At 41.0% G+C, this 22,651-nt stretch overlaps 2 gene segments (V, D, J or C); both read left to right on the forward strand.

The window, feature by feature from the left end:
• LOC144769919 (T cell receptor beta constant 2-like) overlaps positions 1 to 18,902 on the forward strand; it is a 59,980-nt gene extending 41,078 nt beyond the window's left edge. The window contains 1 exon segment of the C gene segment in view: positions 18,811 to 18,902. Within this exon segment, the coding sequence occupies positions 18,811 to 18,902 (92 nt within the window).
• Positions 18,903 to 20,167: 1,265 nt separating this feature from the next.
• Positions 20,168 to 22,651, forward strand: part of LOC144769920 (T-cell receptor beta-1 chain C region-like) — a 32,875-nt gene continuing 30,391 nt past the window's right edge. Inside the window, 1 exon segment of the C gene segment in view lies at positions 20,168 to 20,241. Within this exon segment, the coding sequence occupies positions 20,168 to 20,241 (74 nt within the window).

Genomic DNA, 22,651 nt, shown 5'->3' on the forward strand with positions numbered 1-22,651 from the left:
GGACGGTTTCTGGGTTGGCACGGAAACGGGCTACAACAACAAATGATGCAATGAGAATTAACACACATGATCTACAAACATGGAAATCTGACCAGGGAATGGAGGGCAGTAAAACTAAATAGGTACTTCAGTGGAGATGGCAACAACAAGCTCTGAAGGCACTGGATACAGCCAGAGACCCAGAATCAACTGGTAACCAGTTTCTCAACAGGTCAACTGCAGAAAAGGAGTCCAATGTTGTTGGAGAGCAGACTCTGATCTGGGAAACGCCAGTAAGACAATAATGGAACAGGGAATATATTAAAGGGGGAAGGAACACAGCAATAATTGTGGAAGATTCAATGCATTAAAAGACTCAGAGAATGTGGGAGCTATACATCAAACATAATTTGCCAGGTAGGTACCATCTTGCTAGTTTGCAGCTCTTTTATATGAACCAGTAGGCCCTAGCTGTATCAGCCCAGACATGGATCTGCCTGTTCTTCACCTTCTGTGCCTCAGAGTGGGCAAGCTGCCGAGAGAGTCCTCCTCAACCTTCAATCTTTCATCGCTTTGTGTGTTTCACAGGCAGAATTGAAGAGTCTTGTACAAGTGCCGCCTTTCCTGCCTACCACCTGATGGAATCCTGGCCAGCTGGCCTTCTGCAGGACATAGAGAAATGAAAGACAAGAAGGGAATCTATGTAAAAGAACCAGCAGACAAGAGAGAAGTTGTTTTATATAGACATTCATATCTCATGATTCTACTTTTTTTGATCATGTTGGTGTCATTTGAATCATCATGTTTTTCTTTCATTTGATACATTGATTTGGAAATTGGTCTGCTTCATTTCTTGGGTGTTATTTTCTTAGTCTGCTGCTTTAACATTTTAACCCAATTTTCCTGAAAGGAGGCCTTGTATTTTAAGTCACACACATCAGGGTTAAGCCCAGGATTCTTTGCTTTACTTAAAAAGGCACTGGATAACCTATGTTGAGGCAATTAGTACTCTTTTTCCTTACAATAAGTAATCCAGTTGTTAAAACATGAATATAGAGTATGAACATGATGAACATTGAATTGTCTTCAATTAACAAACATCAGGAACATTTTCCACTCTTAATAATTCTTTGCTACTAAGTAAAGATCTACTCATTTTGGTCGGATGTAGAGTAACTTGCACCTTCTGCTACATCAGTAATACCTGTGGGGCACAATAACTCTTTGGACCATGGATGATCATTACTGACTATGGCCATTGGCGCACCGTGCTGACACTGGCCCTTGATGATCAGTCCTGCTTGCATCACTGATGATCATTACTGCATGAGGCACATGATACTCATTAATGCCTGGGGCCATTGTGGTGCTGTAAGTCTTGAGGCCGTTCATGCTCACCACAGGGCAATATTAATGTTCATCACTTCGTCGGTCACTGATCTTTACTGATTATGGCCATTCATGTTCATTAATGCCTGGAGTCATTACTGTTTACTACTACTTGGGACATTGTTGACCATTACTGTCTGGGGCCATTGAGTCACATTACTGCTTGGGGCAGTTTATTTGGTTTACTACCTGGGTCCCATTACTGCCCAAGTTCATTGATTCTGAATTGCTACCTGGGGCCAATATTTGAGATAACTGGCTAGAGTCACTGATACTCAGTACTGTTTGATTGCCATGAATGCTCATTACAGCCTGAGGACATTGATATATGCACTACCAATGAACATTAATGCTCATTAGTCCGGTGACTGTTGAAACTTGTTAATACCTGGGGCAATTAAGGTTTAGTAAGTGATATTATCGTATGCAATGTGAGACATACGTACCTTCTATAGAGTTTCTTCATTTCACATACAATTGGTTGCCCGGTTACGCCACAGGCTATCCATATAGGTTAAAATCATTAAATAGAGAGTCTCCCATAAGTAGGATCCCACTGCAGCAAACACACTAATCCCAACCTCTTTATACATCATAGGGTGTGGTCCACTGGCCTTTGAGGTTTTTGTTAGCCGTTGGAGAGCTCTCCCTCCTCCATACCATGTGATTGTGTTTCTTAACATGCGCACCTTGTGGTGCGCCCTGCCCCTTATCAAGAGCCTCAACCCCATCCCCTTTTCTGCATTGTCATCATTCCCTGGGGCTATGGCAAACTCCTGTAGGCCCTTCCATCGGGGCGTCCTCGAGCTGGAAATCATCACGAAAGAGGCAGATTGGAGTTTCCAATACTCCGACAGTGAAATGCTTAAAGTTAGCGAATGTTGACAATTTCAAACAAATGTGTTGATGTAATGAAACTTCAATCACCCCTAGTCCTACTGAATAGTTTTTACTTCTCCTTTCATAAACACACGCCATCACAGAAATAGGCACAGAGAATGCAAGTAGCTAGAAATTCTTTGGAATCAATACCATTCATTAGTTGATGTTGTTTCATGGCAGGTGGCTAGTGGTATTTTTAGTCCTATAGATGAGGTGTCTACTTTCTTGTTCTTGATGGTTACCCCAAGTGGGAAGGTAGCATAACGGGGAACATGGTGTGAGGCTGAGGATCTGTTGCAAGCACTCCAACCCCATGGAGGTTCGCTGTATGGCACAAGTCCCAACTTCTCCACCATAAATCTCCCCAAACAATTATTATTTTAAGTTCAACATTGTTTCAAAATTCAGTGGAAAAGGCCTCAATCTGTCCCGCTAACTGCTAGCATCTATCCAGAAGGATGCAGAAGACGTAGCTGCTTCTGGAGGTTCGGTGCGCATGACAGAACATGTCTCTAAAGATTGGAAGGCTGCCTTGAGAATTCCCTACCGGGGGATCAGTGGCAGCAGCAGCACAAGTCAGGCAGTGGAGGCTTGCTACAGGGAGGAATGCCCTGTAAAATGCCAGTAGAAGGCAGTGGAGATTCCCAGCCTCCAGGCGAGGGTGAGATCATTTCACATTGAATGTCACTAGTAGAGCAGCTCTCAGTCCAGCAACAGCAACAAGCTAGTGAAGGACACATACTTCTTGAAAATTGACCAAACTTTAAGTCTTGCCTCTTTGTCTTTGATTAATTGCCATAGTAAGATAGGTAGAAGGAGGAGAACACTGGACAAAAAACAACATTTAACCTGTGTAGAACTCCTAGTAGATACCAGCTAAGATCGGGTGGCTGTTATCCAACAGATAAATCAGGGTTCAAGGAACTGGTCGCTAAAAGGGTAGTAGAAGCGAATTTGGAGCATGATCGCAACTCACAAAACACACGCTGGTGGGGATGGCTTTAAGCTGCTTTCTAAGAAGGATCTAGAAAAACAACTCAGAAACTAAACAGTTAAAAATCTTTGAAGACCTTAAGAACCACCCGCCATGAAGATATTATTTTAGACTATTGAGCCACTTGCAAAAAAATGGCTATAGAAGTCGCTATCACACCTTAATGAGGGTTTGGAACAGTCGTAGAGGAACCCAGAAACTCCTGTAACAATTACACGACAAAGTAGAAGAGTCCTTGGGGCCCATGGCAATGATTCTATGAGGTGTTACTGCTCCACCAGAGGGAAAATAATTTTCATATTTTACCCAAAAGTAGCCTCTTGACTAGTGCCCCATATTCCAGCATAGCAGAGGAATCTTTCGTAGTTGTCCGCCCTATGGTGCAGAGTGATGTTCACTTATCAAATGGATTGAACACTTTACCAGAGCTGGATGGTAGGGGCGCAACACAGGTTCAGATCCACCACAGGCCAATACGTAACATGATGGAGAGACAACACAACAGATAACAAATCAAACCGGGCCCCCTTTGGTGACACAGCATCTTTCACAAACCCAACCCCAATCTCCGGCAAGGAAGGCACCACATGAGCATGCCAGAGACAGACTGCAGTTCATGTTGAAGGAAATCACTAGTGATATCAAAAGCATCATTGTTATCTCTGAGTGGAACCAGAAAGAGATAGGAGATACATGTTAGATGTTTGCTGGAACAATTGATGATCTAACTGCACTTCAGCATTAGAGATGATAGTGGATAAAATATCACGTGATGTAGAAAGAAGCAAAGAGGCATTAAAGGTACTTAAGTCTCAGGATATAACAATATAACTACTGAAGCAACACTAGAGAGTCTAGAAGATCAAACCAGAAGAAAAAACATTTATTAATTAATTTTAATATATCTTAATTCACATTAATTGAACACAGCATGGGGTTTGGAGAGCACTTAAACGGCTAGCAAAAATCTGGAAGGCAAAAATGTATGGAGGGTTCCTGGGAGAAGGTTGTCACAGGCGGGGAGCATATGGAAGAAAAAGAAAAAGTGTCCTCATTGTCTTAATGTAATATACTCAGGGACATGGTAAGTGCATAGGCTACGGTGGATGAAAAAAAGGAATCGATAATAACTCGCTCAGCATTCTTACTTGGAATGTGAATGGACTGTGGTCTATGAGAAAATAAATCCAGTATTTGTTAAGCGCAAACTAATCACCCCTAAGGGTCTCTAGGCGATGGGGGGCGTGGAGAAGGTAGAGATCCATTATAGCATTATAGCCCACCGTAGCGCGCTATCCCAGCTATTAAAGGCCTGATCCAGCTTTAACGCTGGAACGAGACTTTAATAGCCGGTATAGCCCAGCTCTGAAGGGCTATAAGGCTATTAGGCTATTAAAACAATCTGCCCCTAGAGGGCCGAATGTTCTAACAAATTAAACAAAGGCCTCTCAGAGTCCGAGGGGATTGAAATCCCCTCGAGCTCCGAGAGGCCTTTGTTTAAACAACATTGGAATGTTGCTCTGCGGGCCTTTACCGGCCAGTAGAGGCTCGGAGCACTCCATTGTCTGCAATAGAGTACTCCACATTCCAGTTTTCTAATATATCTTTACGACCCACTGCAGCGGGCTATACCAGGCATTGCAGCTCTGCTAGAGGCATGAAAGGCCTGAGCCAAAGGTGAAGGCCTTTAAACAATGGAAAGGGTCTATAATGGCCGGTGTAGCCCACTACGCAGGGCTATGAAGCTATTAGAACATATGGGAAATTAGGTCAGAATGTTCTAATTAGTAAAACAAAGGCCTCACTGAGCCCGAGAGAGTTGCAGTCCCCTCAGGCTCTGTGAGACCTTTGTTCACAACAGCAGTTTGTGAATATTCTACATCTAACAGCTGTGCGCAGGGCCACACTGTTAGCTTTTGAACGTTCTCAACAAGAACTGTGAAAAGGGGCTGAAGTTAGCCCCTGGTTCTCCCTGGCATTTTGAGGGCAGCAGGCCTATACCAATTCATATAGGCTGCTTCTGCTCCATTGTCTTGAATGGAGCTATCAACATTTTAATGTTTTAAAATGGAATATCTGCGAGAAGGTGCTGCGAAAATATGAATCCTCCAAAAATCCCATTTGATTGAGCAGGAGGGTAGAAGCCTGTTTAATAAACAGAGATGGATTCAGGTGGCAAAATTCACAGCAAAATTGTGCGTTATTGAGGTAGTACCAATTCTGATCAGAACAAGTTCTGGCATCCAGGAAGTATGGATATAGATGGACGAATAATAGGAGGTGCGTTTTTGTATGACTGCAAACAGGTCATTGTCACATTTCCTGTGTAGGATATTATGGCCTAAATATTGACCTCCAAGAACCATTGTGACAGTTTGTCCATAGGTTATTAGAGTATTAGACTCTGATCCTCTGAAGGGGGAGATTTCAATGCATTAATGACCAATATTCAAGATGGATTAAGTGGCATATTAATTAAAGAGTTGCATTGCCCTTGCACAAGAATGACGCAACTCTGAAGTTCGATTTATCAACCCAAACAAAGCAACTTTGCATGACCATTCGTGGCTTGATAAATCTAGAGTAACGCAATTCAGCACAAATTGCAGTGTTGCATTACTCTGTGGCAGGGAGGCGTTCCATGGTTGGAGCGTGGGTATACCCAAGCATCCACCCATGAATTTTGGTGCATTCCCGGACTTGCATTACTGGTAGACCTGGGTATGCATCAAAATGCTCTGCCTCCCCAGGTAAGGCGTAGCAGGGAGAAATATCTTGATTAAGGGAACCCTTCCTGCACAAAAACATTCCTGCTTACAATGCAGGTACCCTTGCACCATGGTGTAATGGTGCCTGCGTTGACGTTAGGCAGGACATTGTGCGGCAGTGCTGGGAAATTACAGGAATGTGGAGTATATTGTTAAATATGGCACATTTCTGCCCTTTCTCTATCATGCATCGTAGCAAGGTGTCTTGCTGCGATGTATGATTCTTTGTTAAATATTGCCCGGATCTAATGTCTAGCTAAGGCAAACTCCTCTAAGATGACTAGAACTTTTAGAAGTATTTCTGAAGATCTGGGATTAATTGACCTATGAAGGAAGAGGTTGTAGTAGCAGAGGACATACTAGACTACTGGTTTACGAGGTTGCAGGTGTACAGGACAAGATAAGCAGGTTAGATATAGCACAGTATCTTTGTTTCATCACCAACTGCCTAATTAGTAATAAAGGTAGTGGGTAGACCCTCTGACATCAAATGGACCATGGAGAACAGACTGACTGCTCATGCATATTTAACTCAGGTATTGCAGATAAATATGGCTGTATATATGAATTTTGTGAGGTGCCTTTGAAACATATATAAAGGGTATTATCACTAACTGGAAAGGCTGGAAAGGTAGCTGTCCAACTCGTGTGATGCAAACGACTATTGCCAACTTAATCAGGACTCACAAACCTGAAAGCATAGGAGTAGAACAATTATTAAACAAAAACTTGAAAATACATTGGAAACTAGAACACATTTTGGGTGTGGTGAGGACGTAAGGAAAATACTAGCCTGGAAAATGAAGACTCAAGAGTCACACAACATCACATGTATCCAGGCTGCTCAGGAAGGGCCTGAGCTAACATAGTCAGATGAAATTGACTACACATTTCAGAGGTTCTCTAAGTATGTTCATCATGAAACAGTAGGGTCAGAGTATAGACAATGGCTAGACTCACTTCCCTTCCTAACTCTGGGCACTGGAGATCATAAGATGCTGTTACAATGTAAAACAGATGATGGCATCTACTCAGATTTAGTAAAAATCAAAAAGGGATGTCCGCAGGACCCCATGGGAACTATATAAGTGCTTAGCTAACGGGATCTTACCTGTATGGAGGACAGGGTACAACAATATTTTGTAAATTGGCCCTATAAAACTGACAACAACATTTTTGTCCCCCCTCTCAATAAGAACGAGCCTGTAATTCGATGAATACTGTTTGATGTTAATCTTGTATTTCAATAGCTCTGTCTTACATTGAATGTTTTTATATTATTTATCTTTAGTTCTCTCCATGGTTGTTTTAATTGATGCTTGTATCTACCATTTTATGGATGTATTTTATACAAATAAAGAATGTAAAATGACATGAATAATAAGGTTTGATGCGGCCAAGGAACTGGACCATGTCTTTTGAAAGTATTTATGGGCTTGCTTACTGAAGTTTGTGATACATATGCTTCTTATTAATACTTCCAAAAGTCTCTAGGCAAGCCCACCAACCAGAATCTAACTTGATCGACTCCTAACAGAACAGAAGGCTTCCCCATAAATTGAGTACTTGTCAGGGGTGCACCTTATCACCCATTGTATTCAAGTAGATATCAAACACCTTGTCCAACAAGTCCGGGTTGATAACAAAATGCAATCTTTTGGGTCACATGAGTTTACAAAAAAAGATAGCGCTGTACGCTGAAGATTTAATACTACAAACAAAAAATCAGATGAGGCAACACAGAGGTCCAAGAAATTGACTGAGTGCTTTAGGGCACTACCGGGTCAGACCCTCAATCAAGAGAAGAATGAGGTAATTATGTCAAACTTAGACAACTATAGTCATCCTGCAAAAAAAGAGAAAAGATACTTGGGCATAAAATTCACTATGAAATAGACCTGATACCCAATAACCCAGTTAAGATACCAGGTGAGTTAAATACATTGCTTAGAAATTGGCAGTATGTACCAGTAGCTATTGATAACTGAGTGAACTTGATCAAAATGTGCATTCTTCCTAAACTCACTTTTTTTCAACTGCATTCCTCTTTTCTTCACAGACAGTTTCATTAAGAGCCTAAACACAATATAAATAGTTTCACCTGGGGTTCAAAAAGAGCTAGAAAATCATGGAATCAATAGAGGGAACACATTAAAAAAGGAGGCCTACAATTACCAGACATTCAGATCTATTGTTGGTCCTTCCAATGTAACATTTTTAGGATTCTTTTAGGCCCGCTACTGAGACTGATAAATGATCTTTACTTAACTCAATCTGAAAGAATTATAATGTCAGTCATGGTTTCAGGGATCGGTTTGGAACTCCAAAGTTCTTTAAAATACATGAGCCGTACTCTTCTAAAAATGATGTAATTGTATGGTATACAGTTAGAGTATGATTGAGAAACACTTAGCAATGTGTATTCACACATATTTGGGACACTTCAGGCATCACTGGATGCCTGAAAGATTGATTGACCCCCCACTCAATGATGCAGGTTTAAAAACTTGGGAAACCCTGACTGAGGATCACAGGACTATTCCAGCACCAAAACCAATGGAAAACTCTCCAAGTTCAAATAGTTTCAAATATCATAGTAATTGGCAGCACTGAAGTGAAAGCAACGTATGTTAGTGAAGAGGACCTCCAAGCACCTGAGAAGACAAGTCAAAAAGTTACAAAATGGCACAAACGCCTTTACCAAACTGAGGAATTTAAAAGGTCTTCACTTCACACAGTGTGGGATGGCTACTTGCCAAAGGAGCAATTAAAAATATAATGGCAAGTAGCTTTTAACAGTCTTTAAAAATAGTCAAACCTGCTACACTTAAGTTGAACATTATATTCAGTTTGCATCGGGAATACTGAACCCCTCACGAGTATCAAACCTGACTGGGGCACAAGAAGTTCTTTGTAAGAGGTGAATAACCCGAATGGAGACAATGCCCATAAATTCTTCATCTGCCCCATTTTGAGCTCCTTTTTGAGGTATGTGAGTAGGGTCATATCTGAAGGGATGAGACTAGATTTCAAGCTAAGGCCCTCTCCTCTCTCATTTGGCTTTCAACAAGACAAACAAGATATGGTGGAGAAGAAATAAACAAAAATTAATCTTTTACTTGAGTTTGATTGCCAGGCATGTGATTTCTAAAAAATGGCTAGGACCAAACACTCAGCAGAGTAAGGAAAGGATTAACCATGTGTGTAACATGTGTAATCAAGATCCAGACAGTCTTCCCCTTTTCTCCCTCTCTTACATATTAGTATTGTTTGGTATTGTTGCACATATCGAAATCAACATTTGTATCTCAATATGGGTCAAAACTAGACTTACAAGTCACTGTGTTTACTGTTGTTTCTCAGTACTTTATTCATGTTAATAAAAGTAATTGCTAAATTGACTATAGGAACAGAAAGAAGGTACACCTGTGATTTCATATAGCTAAATGGTTGGAAATAAAAAACCTTAATGTAATAGGGTCCAATAATTATACAAACATATGTTTTGGCTCTCAAGTGATAAAATGAAACTTGCAGCATCTTCCTCCATCTCGGATGTTTCCTATATGAGCAATGACATATTTCAACTTGTTACCACCACAAGTACGTATGAGGGACTCCCATCTGACCTGGTATAATTAATCATTATGGTTATCGATGCTGTTGAAATGATTGATGTAGACAAAATCAATATTGTAAACAAATACTAAGCGGATCAAAGCTGGTCTAGTGTCAAGGCTCTTGTAAAATGCAAGTGCTGCAAATTCTGTTCTTCAGAAACCACATTGACTGTATGCTTGGCTCTGATGGCAGAAATGATGGCACTCCTATACACTTTTTTGAAAGATAACAATTCTTTTCGGCCAGTTGAGTAGTTTTGCACCACAGCGTTTAATTCTCTTTATAACAATAATTTGGCCGAAATTGAAAAGTTTCATCCACATCCTCATGGGATAAAATTCAAAGACATTGGCTTCTACCACACACAGCAGGTTCACAATGGGATTAGGTAGCATTGCAGCTGAAGTGTAAGTCATTTTTAGCTTTTGAAACATGCACTTGGCCTCTGAGGACCATTGAAATGACGCTCATGTAAGGAACATTTTTATGAAAGGGAACTCAGCTTGGAGACACCAGTCAATGAAAGATTCAAATAATAGGTTAACCCCCACAAAGGTTTTAAATTACATATTCTCTTGGTGGTTGGACATTCTGATATACCACTGGCCTTTGGTTCTGCCACGTGAAGTCCACATGGTGTGTTGATAAAGCATAGGGATACAAACTCTGTTATATGAAAACAATCTATTTTACTGTGGTTGAAATGTTTATTCACATGCTGAATGTGTTGGTTTTCATTTTCTGAATACATCTAGAAGTTGCACAGTTAATTATAATGAAACTGGTAAGGAACTCTCCTTTAGTGCAGCATTTACAAAATATTGGAAGCCAGTGGGTGTTTAACAATTGGAAATATGGATGTCATAGTAATCCAGCAAAATGAATTGTTAGGAATGTTGTATCTGCTCATCTTCACTCTTTACAGATCTCCAAGGTAGTATATGTCTTGGAAATTCTTGCTTGGCCAAGCACTACAGGAATCTGTGTTTGGCGATATATGGTACTGAATTTATTGAGAAGCCTATTATCGATACACAGCCTCAACTCGCCATTTGTATTGGGTGAATATAATACGGGTGTTGAATCAGGATAACTTGAACGATGGCTGAACCTGTTTGCCTGCCAAGTGCTTGTCTGGCCATTCTCTTAGATAATTGCTTTAGCCTCAGTTAGGGGATGAAACTCTATGGCATAAACAAACCTCTCCTAAACACATTAATGAATAAGTGCCATGATCAGGCTGTGGTAAATGATTCTCAGCTAGTGTAGCTATGCAATGTGACAACTCAACCTGAAGAAAGATCTGAACAGGTTTGGATCCAGTTACAGGTGTATAACATTTGCTCTCAGAAACACAGGGTGATAGGCAAAAAGGGGATGAAACTGACAAGCCTCACATATGATGTGATGTATTAATTATGCACCACGGATCATGGCATGGACATCTGGACATTTCCTAGTGTTTGTTGCATTCCTGACTCAGTGTATTGCCAGTGGAATCATTTTGTTAAAATGGTTATAAGACTGGAGGTCAACAAAGTGCCATCACATGCCCAAACTCTCTCGGGGCACAGGGTACAACAGATCTCAAACCTATTCCTGGTCACTGCCAAATCCACCGACACTACTATGTGCTACTCCCCCTTAGTTTAGGTAAAAATCTTCAGATGACTGTCTCTCCTTGCAAGAGTGACCGCAAATATGAGGAACAATAATCAGGCTCCTGGTTCTTGAAAGAGAGCACTTCCCTTAAACCTTGGGTAAACATTCTTGGTTATAGGACCCTTACAAACACAACTGAGACACTGAATATTATGACCATGGCATTGCCTGAACCAATAGGAGATACTGACAGATGTAATTTCTAGAGTTTTGGCTGCCAATTGGGCGATTCCCCACATGAGAAGAGGTGTGGTCCTCACACCTCCCCAATTTACCCCAACCACATAAATGCGTGATCCATTTAAATATGCATGTGATACTGTGTGTCTTTCTGAATGCACTGCATGAACCATTGGCTTTGTCAATGCTTGTTCTGTTTACATTTCCCTTTTTGACACCGGAGATACCCATGTGACTGCCTTGTTTTTAGTCTTTTATCACTTAGGTGTACCCTAGAATACTAGGGGTGCTATGCAAGCCTGCTCTTAAAAAATGTACAGTCTGTTTTCTCTGTCTGCTGTAGTGCGAGCCCGCCTGTGCTGAAAGGGCTGTACCGTGGGCTCAATGTGAGTCAAGTTTATGTTTAAGATTTTGTGAAATATTACCTGATCTACTAGTGTATCAGGAGATGTATCCAATTCACCTTGAGCGATTCATTGTTTATGTTTCCACCGAAATAACCGAAACAGAAAGTGATATCTGAAGGCCCTAAAAGACTTACCCTATTGTGTTCAGAGTTTACTTGCTTTGTAAAGGTATTGGGCACCTGGTACATCTGGTGCAGTTAAAATGTTCTGTATCTTCATTTAGCCCTGGAAAAGTTTTTTTTGGCAGATCACTTTATTTCCACAGATTGTGGGTCTGAAAGTAGGGCGGTGAGAGCCGCTATAGTTACAGTCAGACCCGCAGACGTTACACCACAGGAAGTGGTGAAAAGCACCGCTCTGCTTGAATATCGGGTGCCTTCTTTCCATAGCTGGAAACACTTACCTCTTTATTCCCCGACAACTTTATGTTATAAAATTTCTTTGATGTTGTTAGTTTGAATAACCATCAGTATTTGGGGTAAAACCATAAACTTTTAACCAGTACTTCTAGTTTCTCAATTCTTTCCGCCAGAGAATCTGTCATTTTCCCCCCTTTTCTCTTCGCCCCACCTCCTTATTATTTTTGTCTGCACTGCTCACCTTTCAGCAGGTGGAATAATTGGTGAGAAACTGGGGTACAAAATGTTCCAGCCACCTGCTCTCACCCCTCCAGGAGGGCGGCAGTAGTGCTGCTCGTAAGAAATATCTAGTGCGGTAACCCACCGCACCCAGTTCTAAGCGAAGGCCTAAATATATACACTTCTGTTCCTGAAATGGTAATAAAAAAAGGCAAATTATTTTGCAAGTAGAAGACAGTGCAATTTTATGGACTTAGCCTAGTGGGGTTTTTCAGATGATTGGAATGTCCGGACGGGAGGGCAAAATTGAATAATTTCCTCAAATTCACATGAAATGTCAGGGAAATTATGCAAAATTAGGCATACAGAATGGAAAAAAAGTGAAAATTAAAGGTGGGGCCATACCTCCGGTTAGAAGGTAATTCGAGACACCTGCATCAGTTTGTGTAAAAAATGTCTCTTTCAACAAATTTTTTCCCAAATCTGTATCACTCAAGAAATGTTCTCCTCCAAATACTCCTCTGCAGCAAAACTTTCTGGGAAATGTTTTACTGCCATTATTTCACATTGGCCCAATCTATAGATGTCTATAGAGAGTAGTCAGCCTGAGAACTCATCTGCTCCTTGTACCTCTTAGAATTTATTTCATTTTTAGGTGATCCAGGGATGGGCTCATTTTACTCTTAGAACAAGGCACTGATGATGTGAGTTTTATGATTAAGGGCATTGCTTGGGATTTATAGGGCTTGTTGTTTTTCTGAGATGCCCCGTTCATTTCTATTGTCTCTGCATGTCTACTTTAACATATATACTGCTGTTCTGCGTCAGATTCCACACATGCACAAAGTATGCCTATGTCTTGAAATATTTATTTCAGCTGTTCACATTGACAATGTAAAGATAGCAGGAGCTATATATGAATTCACAGCTGAGACATTAGCATGCTGATTCATTGCCTCAATGTAAGGGTGTTAAATAGTCCCTTCTGTGTGCCTATGGATTAGGGAAAAGATCCCTCTGTGTAGTTAAACATTGTAGGTGAACTAGGAGTCAGCGGGCCTTCCAGTCCCACAGCCACACTGCTGGATGGAATTTTTGACCAGGAAAAGGCTATGGTGACATTTGCGACCAACAGTAATATTTAGAAATGGAGCGATGCCTAGTTATATAGGTACCATTCATTTTGTTAATTTACTGGAGCTTCCTCCACAAAAAAGCTTTAAATTCTACAGCTCCTATTCCAACAAAACATTAATTTTTGTTTCAGATTTTTCATAAATTAGGAATTTGACCACCTTAGTTGTTCATTAGAACCCTCTGGTAGACTCAAGGAGACCCCTGGTGAATCAGTTGACACCTGCTGCTGTGTGAAGGACATGTGCTACTCTGACCTTCATCCTACATGGATGAGGAAGATACATGTGAACTTACAGGAATGTGTCTTCTTTTTAGCTTCTGAACAAATAACTTTACATGAAAGGAGACTTTTTTCTCAACAAGTTGGCTCATCATCAGATCCCAGAAGAGGATCAGCATTTTCCCTGGGTGAGTTCAGCGTGGACCTCACCACAATGCCGAAAAGTAATATGGCACCATCAATAAATGATTGGCAAACTGAGTATGTCACATTTCTTTAGATAAGCTCCATGCAGAATCTTCAGTGTGATTCAGAAGGAAAAATAAATAGGGGTCTGTGAAATTCATGAAACTTGCTTTAGAGTATTTATGCAAAAAATCTGTGAAATTATGTATAAAGCGAATAATTTTGCGCTTTCATTTTTAGAGCAAGGACACGTTTAGAGCATAAAATCACCATGAAAAACCTCATCTTGCGTTGTCTTGGTTGCGGGTGTTCGCAGTACAATGCTGATTTGATTCAACATGGAAGAAAAATGATCAGATATTATCATGAGACCTGCAAACATTGATCAGGAAATACTAGTCTGTGACTGGTGTTTCCTATTTATAGGGGATAAAAGTTGTGATTCTTTATGTGGGTCCTACTAAATAAAGCTGTGACTGCCACGCATTTTGGGGATTGCAAGAACAAGTAAAAGGTAAAATATAGTGCTTATATAGCGCACGTATCACCCCCAAAGGGGTCTCAAGGCGCTGTACACATACCACTGTGGAACCCTTCCTGGCCTTTCCCTGTGAAGTGCCCACTCATGGGCACCCCCAAGGTGAAAGCCAGGCATCCCGCCGCGAGGGGCCATTGTGGAGATTAAGCAAGCTACTGCCCAGAGTTGCAGAGTGGGACCCATGATTGGAATAGGCACCCAGGTCCGAGGAAATTAAGCCCAAGACCCCGCCGAGATAGGAATTGAACCCTGGTCCAAGACAGAACTCTGCATCAGGGTCTGCCGCTCTAACCATTGAGCCACACTTCTCCAAGTAACATAACATAACAAGGACACAGCTCCACTTAATGAGCCTGGTTGACAGAGTTTTTTCTCATGCTTCAATGTACTTTATGTGATCAGAAACATGATGGATAAATGGACGCGCCGCTATCCTGATTCACAGAGCCCATAGAATCAGTGTCCTTGAACAGGCTTGTGGACAGCTATCTGGAAGAAATGCCCTGTATGGGAAGGAAAGAAGGCTATGATGCGCGGCTGCTTAGCATTGAGTAGGTGCAAGGTTATGGGTTATAGTGGTTGAAAAGTTCTTTCACACCATGGAAAGCTTGTTTGATGAAGAAGATTAAGGCGGTATCTAGTGAATGAAAGATTGTGTTCACCACTATATGTCCTTTGCAGGCAGCGGCACTGAGTGAGGTGTTTCATAGTTAGGAAAAGGGGTTTACCTTGGAGCAAAACGTTTAAAATATTTTTTGGGCGTAGGTCCACCATACACGCTGCAGAAGATTGTCTTCATGCAGATATTCAACTGGAGATTGTGTAGTGGAATATATGACCACCTGGAAATCAATTGTAAACTCAGGCATATCCTATGCAAACCCTGCGATGCATAGGTTTATACACTTGCAAGCATAAACAAAAACTTCTCCAAATCTTCAGAAAGCAAAAAAATACGTTTATAATGCACAAAAGCCATAAAACAGACCAGTTACATTCATAATCTATTCATTTTGAGTACAAATTTTTTTCCCCTCTTTTTTAAAATCAAGAGCCATAGCACATATTGTTGTGAAATTGACTGGACATCCATATATACATGATAGGTGAGCACCACAAAAAAAGAGCAAACAATACAATTATGCATTCTAAAAACAGAACAGAAAAATGAACACATGACCAATTACAATACAGTAAAGACTAAAAAGCATACATCAAAAAATACAAACCAATCAAACAATGTATGCTTTTTCGTCTTTACTGTATTGTAATGCTTTTTTATGTACATATCAAGATTTACATAGCACAAACCAAGGGATAAAACAGGAGACGGACTACGTTGAAAGGTGGAGTATGTACTGAATAAGCACAGGTGAGTCTTGTCTACAATGGAAAGGTACTCTTCGCTAGTTTAAAGGTGGGGAAAGTAAATGAAGTAGTAACACCCGGATGAAGCAGTCCTAAATCAGCTTCTCCCTGAAGTGGGTGTGAGGGAATTTAGGAATTTAATCTTTATTGTTTAGTTCATTAAAACCACAACAATTTCCTCATCCAAGGCTTAAAAATAGAATCACATTGATTATAATCAACTAAAAGTTACATAGCAACATAGTAAAATCCGAATTGTGCATCTCCGGAAAGTAAACTAAAATCGATAAGAATGGCAAAGAAACAAAATGTTTAACCATTAACCTAATAAGACAAAAAAAAAAATATTAGATTGCTTTCAGGCGTTTTTCAAAAGTCAGCAAGAACTTTACCATCTTGCCGTTTATTTGAGGGGACGATGAGTCCAAGCCACCGATTACTGCAGTCCTGCAAGTGCGTAGTCTCTTAGCCAAAAACATGTTCTTTAAGAAGAGTCTTCGCTCCATATTCAGCATCTTACAGTGGCATATGATGTGAACTAAGTCTTCTTTTGTATTTCGGCAAAGGCGACAAATAACAGAATCAGTATGCTTCGAGACATGCTCGTCAGCCAAAGTTGGAAATTTGCCGAATCTCAAGGCCATCAACCTTTTTTTGATAATAACGGAGTAGGTTGTGTCCAAGTAAGCCACTGGTGTAAGTGATTTATAACTATTGATCACAGCCCATGAATGAGAACGATGGGAAAAATGTCTTTGTCCGTGATCAATGAATGAAATTTCGTGGCTTTATTTAATGCCTGTTTAAATGACGTAAATGGCAAGTTTTTATCCCAGAGCTTGGCAGTGCATGTTAACTCCAGAGCCCTAAAGAAGAATTTGTTTGCCTCTGATTTTTTTTGCGTTTCTAGTTCCTACCACAGAAATTTGTTCAGATTATTATCGATGGCTTTCTTCTTGATCTGATGCCACACCTTGATACTTGAGTAAAGTCGACCCAATGACTCGTTTTTTAAACCGAATTCAAGGCGCATTTGCGGAGGTGAAGCAGAGTTGGGGAGACGTAAGACCTTTTTGTAGATTTTAGTGATTAAATTGTTTAGAAGCACAGAATCCTTGCCATGCATGGCTACGCTGGCATAAGCTAAGGTGGGCAAGGCTTTGGTAGCAATCACAGTTAGTAATGGTTTCAACGATGGACCCTCCAATTTAGTTGCCAAGGTGCTGAGTGCAAATATTAAGACTCCTGCTCTGTGTGTCAAGTAATATTTCTGATCTTTTAAAGAGAGCTTTTCGTCGATATAATACCCAAGGTATTTATAATTTGCAACCCTTTCCAGCTGTTTTCCTTCTTACCAGATATTGTAGTTTGTTGTGTGTCTATTGGAAATTAACATTATTTTAGATTTGGATGAATTAAGAACCAGCTTGTTTTCTGACAAGAAAGCTGAAAGAACTGTTAGCAACCTAAATAATCCGACTTTTGTAAAACTCATTAGCACAATGTCATCGGCCTATGCCAAGTGTGTCAGTTGTAGGTTGCCTAATTTTGGACAATGAGAGTTACAGGAGTTTAGTTTGTCAGAAAGATCCGAAATGAATAAATTAAACAAATGAGGAGCCAGGACACAACCCTGTTTTAATCCAATTGTTGTGAACACTTTTCTTGATAAATGGGATCCATCCCCTAATTTAATTTGCGTCCAGGCATCTGAATAGAATAACAACAGGCCCCTTAATATACTCTCTGGTATCGCCCAAGCTCTTAATTTAGCCCACAATAAATTCCGGTCCATGCTGTCAAAGGCCGCTTGCAAGTCTATGAAACACAAGTTCAAATCCTGTTTGGTACGCTTGCATTTGTCGGCTATCATTGTGATGGCTAAGATATTCGACGTTGTTCCGATCCCTTCTCTGAACCCAGTTTGATTTGTTGGGATCAGTTCTCTTTCTCCAGACCACTTAACAAGATCTTTCAAGAGAAGCGATGCGAAATATTTAGCTTCAACATCCTGAAGAGCTATTAATCGATAATTAAGTGGGCTGGTTCTGTCTCCGCCTTTATATATAGGCGTTATGATTGAGCTTTGCAAACTTTCCGGGACTTGGTTGTAGGTTTGCACGTCTGTGAAGAGTTTCTCGAGCAGTGTGCTCCAAAATTCCGGTGCATATTTATAGGTAGCTTGCGGGATGCCATTTGGACCTGGAGCCCCATTACTTTTGCCCTTTTTGATTATTTTTATTATCTCCTCTGCGGAGTAAGAGCCGTAAGTTGCATCTGAAAGTGAGATTTTACGCTGGCCGGTTGATAGTATCTGACTACTGCTTTCTTCCTCGATTATCCTTTTATTTTAATGTTTCAAGGTGAGTGCGTTCCCAGGGACTTTTTCTAAACTTTCTTTAAATTTAAATGACAAGAAAGTAGCCCATTCGGATTCCTGCACATTAGAAGTTATAACATTTCGAGGTCTTATTAGCTGATTTATAATCTTCCAGAATGAATTTGAATTCGGAAGTTTGGAACTGAAGAGCATTTTCAATCAAAAGCTCTCGTTTGTCCTCCTTTTACACTCCCAGACCATTTTTTTGTATAAATTTCTTTTTGTGAGAAATGTATCCAGTTGACGCGCATCTTTGTCATTCGACTGCCACTTCTATTGTGTTCTACGCAGATCCTTCCTTAGATCTAACAGTTCCTTTGGTAATTTACTGTTTGGGACGACTCTCTTGGCCTTAGTAGTTAGTAATTGCATTTTTGAATTTAATTTCTCAAGGAAGAGAGACCATGCTTGTATGTTATTCGTTGGGGCGTTACCTAAATTAGGTTGTGAGGGTGTGTGGAAGTGGTTGTTAAACACCTTTGTCTATTGTTGTTTTTCTTCTTCCATTTCTTTGCTTCCAGGAGATGGCATCATGACTGAGGGTCTTGCTTTTGCTTTCATTGCCAGAGATCTTGAGAACTTGATCCTAGACTCCCTGAGGATCTGTATTTAGACTCACAAATCAAACCATGAAAATGAAATCAAACCATTTATTTGGATCATATCATAATTGATTTCTAATCTAGCCCCAGTCAAGTGGTTGTTTGTGTTTGAAATGTTATGAAAATTGAATCACAAATTTCCCACAGGACTGAATGTTTTTTCCCTGCACAGAAGTAAACCGTGACTAAACCACAGTAGGGAAGCAATGTAATATTCTGAGTTTTGCAACTTCGAACAATGAGGCTCATTACGATCGCAGACAGACTTTAGTCCGTCCCCCATCGTCTCCTATTTGGGTCCGGCAGACAACTTGTGTGGCAGTCCCACAATATAAATAACGATGCGTTTAAAAGGGATATTTGACATATTCCTGTACTACATGACAGGCGTCATGCGGTACCTGTCACTCACAGGAATGGGACCAGGGTGGATGGGCCCCCAATGTCGAGCCCCACCAGCCTTTTCATGGCGGTTGTACCGCCATGGAAAGGCAGGGGGGATGGATATCAAAATCTGTCTGGCGGTGTTTACCAGGCACTACCACCATCCTGGGTATTGCAGTGGTCCGTTTGGCGGTTGTATTCTATCCAACTGTCGGGACTGTGGTGGTCGGACCGCCACCATTCCAACCGCCATTGTAAGGTGGTGGTCTGATCGGCCCTTAGAATTGGTGGGTTGACCACCACCGATGGGCTGACAGTGGCGATCTTCCCGTCATAGTAATGAGCCCCAAAGTAACATTTTTGGTCGCACTATGTCATCTCCATTCTAACATGCAGAACTCAGAATGACCAGAAAGTGCTGCAAATCCCACAATATTGATACTTCCCTAGATGGTAAGACTCAAAAATCAAAATGAGGTCCATGAGTGAGGGTGAGGGGAGTGAGGGTCATGAATGTGAAAGAGCGAGGGAAATAAATAGGACTGAAATCTAATGAAAGGGAAGCAGAAAATTCCACAACGCCAAACAAAGTGTTACCTTTTCAAAGAGGGCGGAACAACGAATGCATCTGAACCACGAATTCCATTTACAAAGCAAGTTGTTAAAACGACATATGTTAGGTGAAGTGGCGTTAAAGTCCAATGCTTCATCTATTGTTGCGGGAACTGTAGTTGGAATTGTAATTTCTACTATTTCAAAGTCCAGTGCCCTCCAAAGGGTAGTTCTTGTAACAACTTGCGGTGTAAATGGAATGTGTGGTTCAGACGCATTCTCTGTTAAGAAACGCATGGGAATGGAAAGCGTGGTTGGGTCATACAACCCTAATTAAAATATGACCAAATTGTCACCAGGCATCGTGCAGAGAGCAAAGGATTCAGAAAGGCAGAAGGAGAAAAGAAGAGTAAGGTAGGGAACGTGGCAGGGCAGAGCATGATCAGGAGGGACTATGGAAGGTTAAGATGTATGTCACAAAGCTTTTTTTGTGAGGAAGGCACTAACAGCATTTTGTAGATGCTCCTATGACTCTCGGTATAGCATTGTCCCACCTTTCTGGCTGACCCACTTTTGTAAATGTCACATTACTTTGTGGTTTTGTGAGAAGCACCTGCCATTTCCTGCACATTATTTTTTCTTCCTCAGGCACCATGTATGCAAGCGTCCCCAGCAGGTTCCATCAGACATGTGACTGTCAACGCGTACAGTAACCGGGGGGAGGGGCTCTTTTTTGTATGAGACCGCATCACCGTGGGGACAGCCACTGTGATCCATTTCAATCAGACACCTTTACAAAAACCTCCTAAACAAAAAATGCACAAGTCTGATTGTGGTGGAGACCTGACTCTCCTATCTGCAAGAACACGCTTGTGAACTACGAAGAGCCTCTGCGTCAGGGAGCACTGCCGCGAGACACATCTGGAGAAGCGTTGTGTCTGAATGTTTTAGAAGATTTTCACCATGGGGATATGCTTGCATGTTGGATTCCCTTCAAGAGAACAGACTTTGAAGACAAATCTAGGCATCATGTTTTGCCATTCTTGTGTTTGTGGTTTCTGCAGATCTATGATTTTTTACAATCAGGGACACACTGTGTACTGCCAGCGAAGTGTATTTCGGAGGCGGGACGCGACTAACGGTTTTAGGTATGTACTGTCTTTAGAATTCATTTATATGCCGGACATCTACATTGTGACTGTGGCAGAACAGTGGAAAGATATGCATTTGATGTAAAATATTGGGATATCTATACACAGTTATCTCAGAAGACTGTAGGATTATATTATTGGCTACAATTTTTGGGTAATCAAGAGGAATTGTCACAATCAGCCCTCCTGGGCAGATTAAAAGTGGTTCAGAATTAGCTGTGCGACAAAAATGCACATTTGGTGTATGTTAACGTCATTACCTTTTTAATTAAACATTTGTCACATTCTCAGAATTGGCAAAGTTATTCAAACAATACTGGTTAAAAAATACAGCAAAAAGTAGGTCTTCCTAAATGTTACAACCTTACCAAAGATTGTCCAATCTCTTGAGTTGCTAACTTTAAAGAGGAGGCAGTTTTGAAATGTCTTAAATTTCTTAACCTGGTGAACAATTGAAAAGGACAATTTGCCGCCATTGGACTTTCTTCAGTCTGCAAGCGTATTAGGATCTAATTTGTAGAAATGTAGCTAGTATACTTAATTTCATGTTATGCAAGCCTTCCATAATAAGATGCAAGGCCAGGCATCTAAATATGCCCCTTATTCAGATGCAGGGACCCTGTGTAAATACCATGCATGTGCCACTGCCACCCCTTTCCTTTCAAGCTGTGAAAAACTGCATTCATCTGGATCAACTTATCCAGACACCTTTATTGGATGAGATCAATGTTTGCCCAGTAATGCATCACAGGCTAAGCAAGGGTCCTTTAGAGAACTCTGTGTCCACACTGCAATGACACAACTTTGTACACATCAGAGCCATCTCCAAGGGCCTCTGGCAGGCAGAGGTTTAGAGTCACTTCATGGTCACTGTGTTCCTACTCTCAGCTCTTCTTTGGCGAGGGGACACGATTGACTGTCTTGGGTAAGAAAGTCTGAAATAAACGTTCAAGTTGGCCAGATAGTAATAGTTCAACCTTGGGCAGCGCCCTACAAAGATTCACCTGTGTAAAGGAATGATATGTTTCTCTCTTATAGGCAATGTTTATGCAGACATGTTTTGTGGTTTGATTTCAAAAACCTTAAGTTAAAGTGGGACAGATACTTTGAAAACATACACATGGGATGTACTGGAGAGGCAGAATACTGACAGGGATTGCAACTCGGTTACAGATGTAGGTTTGTGTGCAGCCGGCTATCAGTGTGAACGCCGACAAATTACACTTCGGTCAAGGGACCAAGCTGACAGTGCTAGGTAAGAGCGTGCTTATGTCACAGCGGAGAGTGCAACTTGAGCAATGGGAATATGGGTTTACTGGAGGCGCTGTGTGATAGACTCGCCAACACATAGACATTTCTGACAGAAGAGGTGAATGGGTTAATTTTCATTTGTTTTTCTCTTGACACAACTCACAAGTTACTCTTTACTACTGCTTTGAGTTTTCTGTTTGCATGAAGAGACGGGTGTGAATTTGTTCTCTCCTGTGCATCTTGTCAGTAAGGAAGCGGAGCAGTAAGATTGTGTGTAAATACTGTCACTGCAGATTTGCATCCAGAATTATTTCGATTTATTGAGTGTACTCTTTACACTAACCGGCAGATATTGCTACCATGTAAAGCTTGGCGAAGAACAGCAAGATGCAGGGTTGACTGGTGACAAACCACATTCACTC

This window comes from Lissotriton helveticus, chromosome 7 (assembly GCF_964261635.1).
Source record: "Lissotriton helveticus chromosome 7, aLisHel1.1, whole genome shotgun sequence".
NCBI classification, from domain to species: Eukaryota; Metazoa; Chordata; class Amphibia; order Caudata; family Salamandridae; genus Lissotriton; species Lissotriton helveticus.